Below are 13941 nucleotides of genomic sequence, written 5' to 3'. Positions count from 1 at the left end.
TCCTTCTCCAGCTCATTTTACAGATGAGGAACTGAGACAAACAGGGTTGAGTGACTTGTCCAGGGTCACATAGCTAGTGAGTGTCCAAGGCCAGATTTGAACTCAGGAAAATGAATCTGATTCCAAAACCCAGTGCTCTAACCACTGCACTGTCTAACAAGGGATAGACTTGGACATTAACTATGCCCTACCTAGACGTGGACTTGGTCGGGGAAATGTTTTATAACCACCAGTTTAAGTTTGAGCCTGCTGTCCCCAGGGACCACCATGTGTAGAGGAGAGCATGTGCTCCCAGTTTAGAAGGGTTGTGTGTGTGTGTGTATGTGTGTGTGTATGTGCGTGCACTTTGGGTCTTGCTATGTTTTCTCAGTAAATATTCCTCTGTAAAAGCTAATCAAAGTTAACTGATTAATTGATAATGAGGGGGACACATAAGATGGGGGCTTGTGAACCATAGTACTAGACAATCTCCCAGCCCTTCAAGGGTACCCCTCGGATGCTGAAGGGAGAGGAAGTAGCCAGACTCTGGGCACCTAACCTGCATGTTCCAGTGGGGATTGGGAAAGTGAGCCCAGAGTACACGCTACAGGTGTGACCACAGAGAGAAGTTCATTCAACAATCCTCCAATTATTTAGAACAAGAGAGGCATAGAATGGGAAGATGAATGCTTGCCCAAGGAATTTGGTGCCCATTTTTTTTTAATCTGGAGGTTTTAATGGGCTGTGAATCAGGAGTGTGATATGACAGTCCCCAAAGCTGTCTTTATGGAGTCATGTAGGACTAGGAGGGTGATAGATCCTCCTTCCTCCGCTCTAGTCAGACCATGTTCCTGGTACTGGGTTCCCCTCTGGGAACTACACTTTAGGAAGGGGCATTGATAAGCCTGAAAACATCCAGAAGAGGTCAATTAAGATTGTAAAGAGAGAGGGGGAACAAACATTTATATACACCTACTATGTGCTCAGGGCTTTTACAAACATCATCCTGTTTGATCCTCACAACGACCCAATGAGGTAGGTGCTATTATGACCCCCATTTCACAGTTGAGAAAACTGAGGCAGGAAGCAGTGAAATGATTTGCCCAGGGGTCACACAGCCAGGAAGTGTTTGAGGCTGAATTTGATCTCAGCTCTTTCTGACTCCAGGTCTAGTGCTCTATTCACTGAGATTATGCCAAGGTCGGGTAGATTGCATAGTAGCTAACACCTCCAGAAGATGATAAATAAATGCTTGTTTCCTGATTGATTGACTATTGGAAGGACTTAAGAATGTTTAGATTGGAAGAGAGAAGATAGTGATGTGATGGGCGTCTTCAAGTACTTGAAGGGCTGTTGGGCAGAAGATGGAAGAGATTTGATCCGTTTGGGGCCCGAGGGCTGAGTTAGGAGCCTTTTGTGGACATTTTAAGGTGATTAGTTTAGGCCTGATGCAAAGAAAAATTGGAGTTATCTGAAAGTGGAATTGGGGCTGCCCCTGAAACTAGTGGGTTTCCCTTCCCTGGAGGTCCTTAAGCAGAGGCTGGAAAATCGCTGGTTGGGGAGGGAGACCATAGAGGGGATTCTTGTTCAGGGAGGCTTCTCAACCTTGTTGTGTCCTTCTCAGAAGACTCTTTTTAAATGAATTTAAATGAATAGAATTAACTAATTAATTCAATGAATAAATTAAAAGACATAAAATGACCAAGGAAGCCATTATATTGAAATATAGTTTTGAAAAAATTTTAAAGAAGTTCACAGATGCCAGGTAAAGAGCCCCTGGGCTAGAAGGATGCTGAGGTCTGTCCCACCTTCTGTGTGATCTGACAAGGTAGTTGTGAGACTGGCATGAGATAAAGGAAAGGGGAAGGAAGCAAGCATTTATGTAGCACCTACTATGTGCCGGGTATTTAAGTGTTAAGGGCTTTACAAATATTAAATCATTTGATCCTCATTTCAATTCAATAAATATTTGTTAAGTGCTTACTATGTGCCAGGGACTGTGCTAAGTGCTGGGGATATAAAAAGAAGCAAAAGATAGTCCCTGTCCTCAAGGAGCATACAATCAAATGGAGGAGAAGACTTGAAACAAAGCAAACTATAGACAGGATAAATAAGAAATCATTAACAGAGGGAAGGCACTGGAATTAAGAGGGGTTGGGAAAGGCTTCTTACAGGAGGTGGGATTTTAGTTGGGACTTAAAAGAAGCCAGGGAGGGGCAGCTGGGTGGCACAATGGATAGAGCCCCTTCCCTGGAGTCAGGAGGACCTGAGTTCAAATCTGGCCTCAAACACATAACACTTACTACCTGTGGGACTCTGGGCAAGTCACTTAACCATTGCAAAAAAAAAAAAAGCCAGGGAATAGAGGAGGAAGAGCATTTCAGGCTTGGGTGACAGCATGCCCAGAGATGAGAGACTGAGTGTCTTGTTTGTGGAAGAGCCAGAAGGCCATCGTCTCTGGATTGGAAGGATATATTGAGAAGTAAGGTATAAGAAGACTGGAAAGGTAGGAGGGGGATCCTCACAACCAATGGATATACTTATTATGGCCATTTTACAGGTGAGGAAATTGAGGCAGGCAGAAATGAGGAAGGGAATGGAATAAGTATTTATATAGCACCTACTAGGTGCTAGGCACTATGCTAAACACTTTATAAATATTATCTTATTTGACTCTCTGGGAGGTAGGTGCTATTTTAATCCCTATTTTACAGATGATACATGTCAAGTGTTTTACAAACTTTGAAAAGTACAGTGTCTGTCACATAGTAGAACTTAATAAATGCTTAGTGACTATTGACCATTGTATATTGATTGTCTGAGAATTATAGTGGGATTTAATTCAACAAACATTTCTGAAGCTCCTGTTCTATGCAGGGCACTGCACTTGGTTCTGGGGACAGAGAAGAAAACCTGACACAGAGAAGCCTTGGTCTAGTCTTTGCCCTGGAGGAACTTATGTTCGAGTTTGATGGATTTGGAGTCTCAGATGACCTGGGTTTAAATCTAGACTCTTCTACTTACTTGCTGTATGATCTTGGGCAAGTCACTTCCTCCTCTTTGCCTCAGTTTCCTTATATGTAAAATGAGGGGGTGGACTAGGTAACCTCTGTCTCTTCTGGCACTAAACCCATGATCCTATGTCTTGGCTAGAAGAACCATGAAGGCATGGAAAGAGTCCAGGACTGGGAGTCAGGATTCCTGAGTTCTAGTCTTAAATTGGATACTAACTCACTAGATTATGGCGTAATCTCCTTCCCTTCTTTGGGGCTGGTCTCTAAGTTCCCGATTATCTCTGAAACCCTAACCTTCAGTGATTACATGAAACTCCTGATACAAGATCTCTTGTGCTTAAGGACAAATAACAATGAAGTGAGAGTTTATAGGGATCAGAGACAGAATCATCACTAGGGTGGGGGTAGTCATGGCATTGTGCCAGGGAGCTGAGATTTCGAAGGCGCTAACAGAACGTGTAGCTCCTATAGCAGTTTGAAACAATTGAATTCGGGACATGGTTAATGCAAATAGTTGGAGGAGGAAATGGCAAACCACTCCAGTACCTTTGCCAAGAAAACCCCCAATGGGGTCGTGAAGAGTCAGCCTCTACTGAGACAACTGAACAGCAACTAAGCATGCATAATTAATTAAAATAGGAAGCTACCAGATGGTGGATTCTTCCCCCATTACGGCCATATCTAAGGTGAATTCCTCCCCAGCCTAGTCGTGGCTTGGTGATGACATTCTCAATGGAATGGAGTCTGGTGGCATTTCCACGACTCCATCCTCTTCCTACAGGCTGTCTTAGGGTTAGTTCTCTTGACCCACACCTCCTTGTGTCCCGCTATCTGAAGTCTCTCCTTATACCTCACTTTGCCTTGAGCACATTTGGAGTGCTTGCCTTGGTTATCCAAATAGCTAGTTATAGCAGAGGAGATGACACCAGAGAATCTGGTAGGTAGACTTAAAATCATCAGGTTCAACGCTAGTTGCCCTTGTCTTAGAAGACCAGAGCTGAACCTCACCTCCAATGTTTACTGGCTCTGCAACCTTAGACCAAGTCATTCCAACTCTGAGCCTTCAGAGAACCACTGAATCTGTAAGATGGTCCAGCCCATATGTGAAAGGAATCCTCACTCTAACATACCTGACAGGTGCCCATCCCACCTTTGCTTGATGTTACATAGCACTGAGCTGAACACTGATCCCTGGGGCACTCCACTGGAGACCTCCTGTCAAGTTGGCATTGAACCATTAACTCAGTGGTTCTTAAAGGTTATGCCAAAGTGCATTAGTGTGCTGTTAAGTTTTGCTAAATGTGCCACAAATTATATGGAGTTTATACTTGCAACGGCATGGGAATGTGTGGGTCTCTGACTCTCTTGCAATGTGCCTAGATTCCTTACAGCAAAGAATGATAAATACTGCACTATGATTAAAAAAAGTGTGAGAACCACTGCTCTGAGAGGTGACCCTTTGAATCCAGCTGTTTAATCCTGCTTGAAGCCATAAATTTTATCATATTTTAGTATTCCTGTCTCCATCTTCCCTAGCAGAACAGTGTAAGTAACAACAGATCCTGCTGGGTCCTTGGGGGCTGGGGTGCTGGCCTTATCGCACTAAAGGGGCCTTAGCTCTAGACAGGGGATGGGGAACCTGTGGCTGTGAGGCCACAAGTGGCCTTCTAGGTCCTCAAATGTGGCTCCTTGATGGAATTCAAATGGAATCTTTTTATTAATAAATTTTAATTATTATAAAAATAAATATTAACTAATAAAAAGATTTGTTCTGTGAAGTTTGGATTATGTCAAAGGGCCATACTTGAGGGTCTAGAGGGCCACATGTGGCCCCAAAGCCTCAGGTTCCCCACCCCTGCTCTAGATCCAGAGAAGCTTCAGTCCTGGAGAAGTCTAGCTCCTAAGAGACAGGCCAAGTTCTTTTCTAATAATACACGTTGGCTCCAAAAGCTCCATGTTGGAGTCCCAGGAAGTCACTTCAAGCTTAGGTATAGCTCCTGTCCAAGGTCTCCCCCAAAAAGGAATACTCAATGAGCAGCATAGATCATATGTAAGGAAACTTTTTTCCCACACAAAAAAAAAAGACCCAAAAGAATCATAATCATCCTAGCAGCATCCCAGAGACAGCAGCAGCTGTTGGTAATGTCTACATGAAGGGTGAAGAATAGGCTGGATGGGATGAGGAAAGTCAGATTCAAGGCGCAACAGAAAAGCTACAATATACCCGAGCAGAACCTCCTCAGTACCCCAGGAAAGAGAAAAAGACTTCCAGCAACCAGGGGTGATGTCCCACTTCAGTAAAATATCCCTTTCTAGAAGGCTAGTTAAGAATGGTTGACTGATACAAATTGATAATCATGGAGGGGGGACACACCGATGGGGACCTGTGAGTTATAGCATTAGGAAGACAACCATCAGACCCTCAGAGTACCCCTAGACTCTGAGAAGACAAGAAGTAGTCTTGATCTGGGGACTTGCCCTGCCCATGGAGTTGGAGTTGGGAGAGTAGCCCCAGAGTACGTGTGGCATATGTCTAGGGCGGTGTTTTAATGCCAAAGTGTATGCAGTTTAACGCTTTTTGGGGTATGGTTCCAAATCACTTTCTAGGACAGTTGGACCACTTCATAGCTCCATCAATAGTGCGTTAGCATGCCTATCCTCCCACATTCCCTTAGACACATGTTGTTTTCCTCTTTTGTTTTATTTGCCAGTCTGATGTGTGTGAGGTAGAAACTCAGCATTTGCATTTTTTGTTTTAATTGGAATTTCTCTTATTATTAGTGATTTGAGATCTTTTTTCATATGTTCATTGAAAGCTTGAATTTCTTCCTCTGAGACCGGTTTATATCCCTTGACAATCTATTGCCTTCATGTCATGACTCTGTGGTCTTTGTTGTTGTTCAGTCATTTTTTAGTCATGTCTGACTCTTTGTGACGTCATTTGGGGTTTTCTTGGCAAAGATACTGGAGCAGTTTGCCATTTCCTTCTCCACTCATTTTACCTGAGGCAAACAGGGTTAAATGACTTGCCCGGGGTCACACAGCTGATGTCTGAGGCCAGATTTGAGCTCAGGAAGATGAGTCTTCCTGACTCCAGGCTTCTATCCACTGCATCACTATATGGTCTCTGAGATCCTTTCCAGCTCTGTCATCCCTATTATTTGCCAAGAGATTTCCCTGATCTTTGATGTTAGATGAGTGAATGAAAAATACTGGGAGTAGGGGGAAGGTTGGGGGAGCTTTTAAAAATGTGTTGGGCTTTCTCTGGAATCCATACTTGCTCAAGGTTTTGGCTTCATAGTTCTATCCTCAGCTCCAGAAGGTTTGGGGCTGCATTGAGTGGGCAGGGGACTGTGGCTCATGCCCCATGGAGGGATGGTGGCCAGGGCTTCTTCACATCCTAGGCCTGGGCAGATGAAGGGAGCACCTTGGCTGGTTGCACTGTCACCAGAGCCTTTCTTTTCTGAGGCCCTGTTGCTATCCTTCCCTTAGCGAGCTGGCAGACTTGAGCCATCTGATGTGTGTGACTGTGGGGGTGTGGTGAGGGGGAGGGGAGACCACTGCAGGGGAATCCAAGGAGGACAAGTCACAGCTCCTCCAGGGTGGGTCCATATGCCACCACTTCGTGCCCTTTCTCTCCCCTTCCCTCTCCCCTTGAGGGGGGTATTGATTAGTTTTTTCTAAGGTATGAATATCCCCATTCTCGGTTTCTGTTTAGGGAAACCTGTCTCAGCTCCATTTTCTGGACAGGGAAAACAGGAATTGCAGGTAGAATGGGGGTAGGAATTACAGGCCAGCACTGGTGTTGGGAATAGGGCTCAGGGTGCCCAGACATCCAGTCCAATGCTCTGTCTGACCTCCACAGAGTTCAGAAGATCTCCTTTGTCCCTCCATGCAGGAGCCTGGCCCTTTTGGGGAACAATCCTAGGAGCTTCAAAGAGTGGGAGGTCATTTAGGTCATCCCCCTTCCCCCACTCCATCCCCACAGATTTGGAGATGCTTGGGGCAGGGCATGGAGCTTGGCCATTCCCAAATTTTAAGGGCCCTTAAGGAGATTTTGCAGTTCTTGGTTTTGGGGGGAAGCTCAGGAGTCTCCCTTGTCCGTGGTGGCCCGAAGAAGCCTCTTTCTCAATCCCTTTCCCCCCTCTGATTCCCCCCTTCCTTCCAGTTTCTTCCAGAGAGTGTGAGAAGACTGCATCATCTGGCATACATTTGGGTTAAATTAGGAACCACTGGGGGATGGGAGAGAGGATGGGGAACTGGCACGGAGCAAGAGGCTCCTTATTTTGTAGCAGTCCGGGGCCCTCCCTCCCAGCAGTCTCCTAAGCTTGCTTGGAGATCTGGAAGCTGGAGCATGAGGTCCCTTCCTCCCCCAGGGCAGCGGTGACTCCACAGTGCCCACTCTGGCCAACCGGAGAACTTTACCCAAGAACTCAGTTGGCTGGTCAGCCTCGAGGGGGTGGGTGGAGAGGCTCCTGGCACCGGGGAAACTAGGGGTAAAGAGAGGGATTAAATGGAACGGGTGGCAGGGGAGGAGACTGGTTTTACTATCCAATCAATCTGCCTCTAGTCGCTATATTGTGGCCTGGGAGGGATGAGGGCAAATTCTTTCTTCATTCTACCTCAGTTCTTAATTTCCTATGCATTCTAGCCCCCAGGAGCCATGGCAAACTTCAGGTCTTTCCTGGCCCGGGCTTCATCCCCTAAACCCAGAACAGAGCCATCTGGCTAGTCCCAGGCTAGCCTCTCCCTCAATCCCGGGGCAGAACAGTTGAGCCTCCTGCTAACCCGGGACCTGAATTGAGCGACCCTCAGACCCGGGGCCAGAAGCGAGCGCGGTCAGTCCAGATCAGAGCTGAACCTCCCTTCTAGTCCTGGAGCAGAACTGCCTCTTTCCCAATCCCAGGCCCCAGCGGAACCCCCATTAATCCTTGGCCAGAGCTGCGCCCCACCCCATCCCATGCCAATCCCAAAGCAGAGCTGGACCCCATTCCCAACCACAGCCGCTTTTCCCCCCACCCCGCACCCCTCAGTCTCGGACTAGAGCTAAGCCTCGGTCCCTACCCTTAACCCATACTGACCACAACGGCTTCCTTCCCACCCTCCAGTTCCCAACCAGAGTTAAACCTTTCTAACCACCCCTCATTACATCTCTATACTAAATCAGTTCTCCCTCCCCTGCCCTTTCCCCGGGTCAGAACTGAGTTCTTCCCCTCCCCCCCCAACCTGGACAGATTGACTAGAGTTGTACCCAAGTCTCTAGTCAGGGCTAAACGTCTTCCCACACCTCAGACTGGCGCCGCAGCCCCAGTTCCAAACCGGAGCTGGAAAAAGGGAGATACCTTTTCCCATTCCACACCACCGCTGCTTCCTCCCCACTCCCCAACCTCCGACCAGAGCTAAACAGCCTTCACCACCCTCGTTTATACCCCTGTCCTAGACCAGCCCACTCCCACCTTCTCCTCCCCTCAGCCCTCTCCCCTTTCTGGATACAGAAGGTGAATCCCAGTTTCCCAGTCTCCCAGTCTCCAGCCAGAGCTAATGCTTCTCCTACGTCCCAATCAGCGCAGCACCCCTAATTCCAGGGGTATCCTTTCCCATCTCGGCCCAGAGTTGCGTCCCTCGATCCCAGGCTAGATTTGCTCCCCAGAGTGGGGAGAAGTTCTAGGGACCGACCCCGACGGGGGGAGCGGGGCAGATCTCGCGGGCAGTCGGCAGGGGGCGTACGTGAGGAGGTGGGGGGGGTTGCCACGGGGGAGGGGTGTGGAGAGATTTCGAGAGCCCGCCCCCTCCTCCGCTCTCCCCCTCCTGCCCCGTACCAAGCCCGCCCGTTCTGTGCTCCAGCTGGCCCGGGTGGGGCGCGGGGGGCGGGCCGAGGGAGGTGCTCCGGGAGCGCGGCGCTGGCTGCCGATGCCTCCTCCTTTGCTCACTGCCACCCTCCCGAGCCACCTGTAGAGCCGAGGCAGCCTTTGGTTTCTCCCCCCACCCCACCCTAGGACCGCTCCACCCCTGCCCCTCGCTCCTGCGGGAGGCCCGCGCACACCCTTGCTCCCCATCTCAGCTCCGCAGCCATCTGCTCCCCCTCCTCCCCACCCCCGCACACTGAGGCTCAGCTCTCTGGACATGTAGCAGCCGCGACGGCGGCGGCCCTGGGACAACCAGCCCCCTGCCTCTGCTTCCCGGCCTCCAGCCGCACCCCCAGCGCAAAGTTAGACTATGGCTCGGAACATCTCTCTGAATTTTCGCGTGGTGGAGGGCCGGGACCTGCCAGCCAAAGACGTGTGAGTCTCCCTTCTCCCCGGCCACCCCATTTCTTTCTGCTCCTCCTCCCCGGTTCTTTTTGGGGGCATGAAATCAGTCAAGCATTTCATACGCGCCTATTATGTGTCTGACACTGTGCTGGGCACTGGCGACGCCTAGTACTCCCCGTCCTCAATCTAGGTGGGAAACCCTGGAGAAAAGCAACCTTTCCCAAGCACAGCCCTACCCTTGCCCCTGCAGAGCCTGTCTACTCTCCCAGAAGTTTGGGGGAATGGGTCGTGCCAGCTTTGACCTCCCCAGACCTTATCATTGTCTCCCCACCTCTCCTCTTTTTTTCCCTCCTGCGTTCTCCCAGCCGGTCCAGGCAGATGGCTTCTCATTCTAGGCCGTCTTAAAATTAGGGCATCTCTCCCCAGACAGTCCTGGGGGAGGGAGTTGTGAAGTTTGAGCTGAAGCTTTCCCACAGGGCTTGGGGGGGGGGGAGCGTAGAACAGTGGTGCAGAATAGATCCCCTTTGGGAGTTCAGTTTCAACCTGCCTGGGGCATTGGCAGATGGGGGATGGCTCTTGGAAGGGAGATGAGAGGTTGTGGGCATGTGGGCATCCTCTTCTGTGCCTTAGAATCTTGGGGTGAGCTCCCTTTGACAGGGAGCTCTTATCCCCGTGCTCCCCCGATGGCCCTAGGTTAAGTTAGTTGTCATCCCTAGTCCCCACCCTATACTGGCAGGTCAAGTTTATACTGATGAGGGGTGGGGGTTCTGTCCTCAGCCATAGGCAAATCTCACCCTCTCCCAAGGTTCTCAGCCAAGTTAAGCCTATTTTGGGAAGAAGGAACAAGTAGCCTTTCATCCTGTTCCTTTCTTAGCCTAGGCCTCAGGACTCCAGGGTACATCTGTTCACCTTGGCTTCAGGTGTTGTGGGAGGAGGTGGGTCATCGATTGGTCCATGCCTGGTGTGGTCTGATTACAGCAAGAGACCCTTGGCTCTAGAGCTTCTATACTCCTTGCTCCTATGATATGGCCCCTTTTCAGAGGCATTGGGTCAGCACAAATGTGGAACACAGTCTCCACCCCCTTCCCCATAGGGCTTGGCTTTATCAGGAAAGGGACTCTGCCTGTGATTCTGCACCTGGGGATGGATGCCCCGTGGAGGAGATTGGAGACAGAAGTAGGCAGGCTGAGAATCCCTTTGAAGTCACTGGGGGTATTTCCTCAATGGTTGGGGGCATGGACAGATCTCCATTTTGGAGCAACCGTAACAATATGCTTGGAATCAAGAGAAACCTGGGTTCCCTGTGCAATGGAATGAACATTGGACTTAGAATCAAGAGAGACCTATGTTTGTATCTCAACTCTAACCTTGGGTGAGCCATCTCAATCAGTCAAATCAACAAGCATTTATTAAGCACTAGGGATACAAGGAAAAGGCAGCTATGTGGTGAAGTGGACAGAGTGCTGGTTTTGGAGTCAGAAAGACTCATCTTCCTCAGTTCAAATCTATCCTCAGACACATACTAGCTTTGTGACTCGGGGCAAGTCACTTCTCCCTGGATGCCTCAGTTTCCTCAGCTGTAAAATGAGCTGGAGTAAGAAATGGCAAACCATTTCAATGTCTCCACTAAGAAAACCCCAAATGGGGTCAAGACAAGTTTGACTGAACAACAACATACAAAGACAAAGAAGGAAATGGTATTTGCTCTCAAAGAGTTAACCCTCTGACAAGATGGCAGATCAGTATGTAGCGTGAATATTAGGGGAGTAAGTACAGATAAGTTGAAAGCAGTTAGTTACAAGATAGTTTGGAAGGGAGGGCAGGCACCTGCCATTGGAGGGATTGGGAAGGGTGGCACGAAGAAGCTGAGGCTTGAGTTGTGCCTTAAGAGAAGAGAGCGCTTTATGAGGAAGAGGCAAGGAGGCAGAGCATTCCAGGTATGTGGGATGGCCCGTCTAAAACCACAGAAATGGGAAATGTAGTGTTGTATTAGAGGAGCGGAGAGCAGGTCAGTTTGGCTGGATTGCAGAAGGGAGAGTAATAAGTCTGCAAAGGTGGTTTGAGGCACTTATCTGCGAACTGGGGGTAATAGTATCAGCAGTACCTGGCTCACAGGGTTGTTATGAGACTCCAGGGAGATAATGGATGCAAAAAGCTGTTTGAAATGTACAAAGCGAAGTGTAAATTCCAGATTTTAATATTAAGCATGTCATAGCTGTGATCTCTTAACCCTCTCTCATGTTGGGGAAACTGAGGCATGGAAAGGTTAACATGTTGGCATGTTGGAGAACCTGCCCTGCCCTGGAGTGCCCAGATATGTCTTCTTGCTCACTCACAGTCTTGTCCACCGAAGAGTTGGTGCCAGGAGACGTCACTACCCACATTGCTGGGGTGGAGTTGGGGTGTGTGTGTGTGTGTGTGTGTGTGTGTGTGTGTGTGTGTGTGTGTGTGTGAAATTCGTCAGGGTATCTAGCTTTGGCTCTGGTTCTTTTCCCTAGGTGCTTTGATTTAGGAATTTAACAAGGAAGCTGCAAACAGAGCCACCAGGATGGGGGAGAGCCCCTGGACTTTTCTAGGCAGGTGGAGCGAATTGGGGAGTTCGGCTTCTCCCAGAACCTTGTGTCCTAATCCTGTTCTACCCACGCTTTCTTGGCAGGGAAATGCCATCCTTTCTCATAGATCCAGTTTAGTCCCATATATTGGAAACTTCCCCTTGGTGGGGCGGGGAAGGGAGTGGTCCCCCAAGTTCTGGGGCTGACCTCAGAAGCCACATTTGACTCAAGCCCCAACTTCTTTGTCTCAAAGCACCAAAGCCACTTCTTTTGATTCAAATGCCTACTTCTTTGGCTGCTTGGAAATTGGTCTGGGCACCTAATATCCCCTTTCTTCCTGGGCAGAATTTTGAAAAGAAGAGAAGCACTGGTGTGGAAGTCAGGACCTCTGGGTTCTAGTACTGAGGAGATTCCTGGCTCTGGCATCAGAGTCTGGGTTCAAATCCTGCCTTTTATGCTTGCAACATTTGTGTGACTTTGGGCAAATCGTTTAGATCCCTTGGGTCTCAGCTCCTCGTCTGTAAAAGGGGGGAGGGGGGTGGAGTTGGACTACTGAGGTCCCTTCCAGCTCTAGATCTGGGACCCTGAAATCTTCTATGGGACTTCGTTCAAGTCCCCTCTCTGAGCTTTAGTTTCCCCTTCTGTAAATAAGAAGGTTGGACTACATGATCGTTAAGCTCTGATATTGTAGGGTTTTTTAAAGGACTCCTTCATTTTTCTCCAAGCTTGAAGTCATGAGGTAGGTTTTGGGGCAGAGTGTCCCCTTCCAAAGGGAATTTTGGGCTGGACTAAGGACAAGAAGCTGATATGACCTCATTCTGAATTGTGACTGTTGTCTGCTTCAGGCAGACTCTCTTTCACTGCCTCAGTTTCCCCAGTTCTGAGCCAAGAATGACAAGCCTCTTCCCCTACTTTCCCCTTACCTTAAACTTGCACCTGAACCTGTTCCTCATCTTGGAAGCATCATCTAGAGGAAGAAAGAATTCTGTGGGTCTCCAAGGACTTTGCTGATGGGAGGTATCTCAGGGAGAATCTTTCCTTTTCCACCACTATTTGTTCAGTTGTTTCAGTCATGTCAAACTCTTGGTGACCCCATTTGGGATTTTGTTGGCAGAGATACTGGCATGAGTTTGCCATTTTCCTCTCTAGTTCATTATATAAATGAGGAAACTGAGGCAAATAGGATTAAGTTACTTGCCCAGAGTTACACAGCTAGGAAGTGTCAGAGTGTGATTTGAGCTGAGGAAGAAGAGTCTTTCTGACTCCAAACTCAGTGCTCTATCCACTATGCTACCTAGCTGCCGCCATCTACAGATGGGGAAACTGAGGTACAAGATGGGCTATCAAAGCCAGGTGGACTGCTGATTCTTTCAGCACTAGGATGTCCTGGGTGAATATAGCTGCCTTCCTATTCTAAAAGTTTCCAGCTCTGAAAGGCAGCTTTGAAAGGAGTTTGGTCCAGGATTGATCCAGAGGTCTCTGAAGAAAGACCCACCAATCGATGTCAGATATCCTTACTTCACATGAGAAAAGTGGGAGGGAGTAGGTTGTAGTTGCCTTTCCCACAAATAGAGAGCAGGAGGGCCCAGGCCCCATCCCTGTGGGAAAAGCTAAGAGGCCAGGCTCAGGGCAGATCACATCCTGTGGAGTAGGCACTTTCCTTGAGTGACATCAGACCACCCCTATGTGATGGGAGCTTGATAAGGACCCTTCCTCACGTCAGCAGACTTGAAGGTGAAGAGTTGACTGGGGGGGGGGGCAGCCTTCCCAGAGAGGCATTCAAAGGGCAGAATGTTGGGAGGTCAATACAAGGGCACCTGGGAAAGCACTTTTGCTTATGGTATCTCCAGCCCAGTCTCAGCCCTCCCCCAACTGACTGATTGAAATGCTGAGGCAGAAGGGAGAAAAACTGTTCATTCAATGAAAGGGAGGCTATAAGTCAGGAGGGGATTTCCAATCCAATGTGCCAATATGAATGCATAGGTCCCACAGACATTGAATAAAATGGGGCTTAGTTGAAGAGATGGGGGATAGTAATGGTAATTACTCAGAGGATCATCGATCCAGAACTGGAAGGATCCTTAGAGGCTGTCTAGTCGAAATCCCTAAGGTTAAGTGACTTGCCCAAGGTCACACAGCTAGAAA

General features: G+C 48.6%; 1 protein-coding gene across 3 annotated transcripts in view; it reads left to right on the top strand.

Moving 5' to 3' along the window:
• The first annotated feature begins 8862 nt into the window (after positions 1 to 8862).
• The window catches only part of RASAL1 (RAS protein activator like 1), a 44999-nt gene continuing 39920 nt past the window's right edge, over positions 8863 to 13941 (top strand). For 2 of the 3 annotated variants that reach the window (XM_078154326.1, XM_020978048.2), the window contains exon 1: positions 8863 to 9274. In XM_078154326.1, the coding sequence (XP_078010452.1) occupies positions 9210 to 9274 (65 nt within the window). In that variant the 5' untranslated portion in view covers positions 8863 to 9209. The remainder of the gene's footprint in view (positions 9275 to 13941) is intronic. The other variant, XM_020978047.2, reaches the window with a different exon arrangement.

The sequence above is a fragment of the Phascolarctos cinereus genome, unplaced genomic scaffold (assembly GCF_003287225.1).
Source record: "Phascolarctos cinereus isolate Bilbo 61053 unplaced genomic scaffold, phaCin_HiC Scaffold_4;HRSCAF=312, whole genome shotgun sequence".
In the NCBI taxonomy this organism is placed as follows: domain Eukaryota; kingdom Metazoa; phylum Chordata; class Mammalia; order Diprotodontia; family Phascolarctidae; genus Phascolarctos; species Phascolarctos cinereus.
Note: the sequence above shows the minus strand (reverse complement) of the source record. Positions and strands in the feature narration are given on the sequence as shown.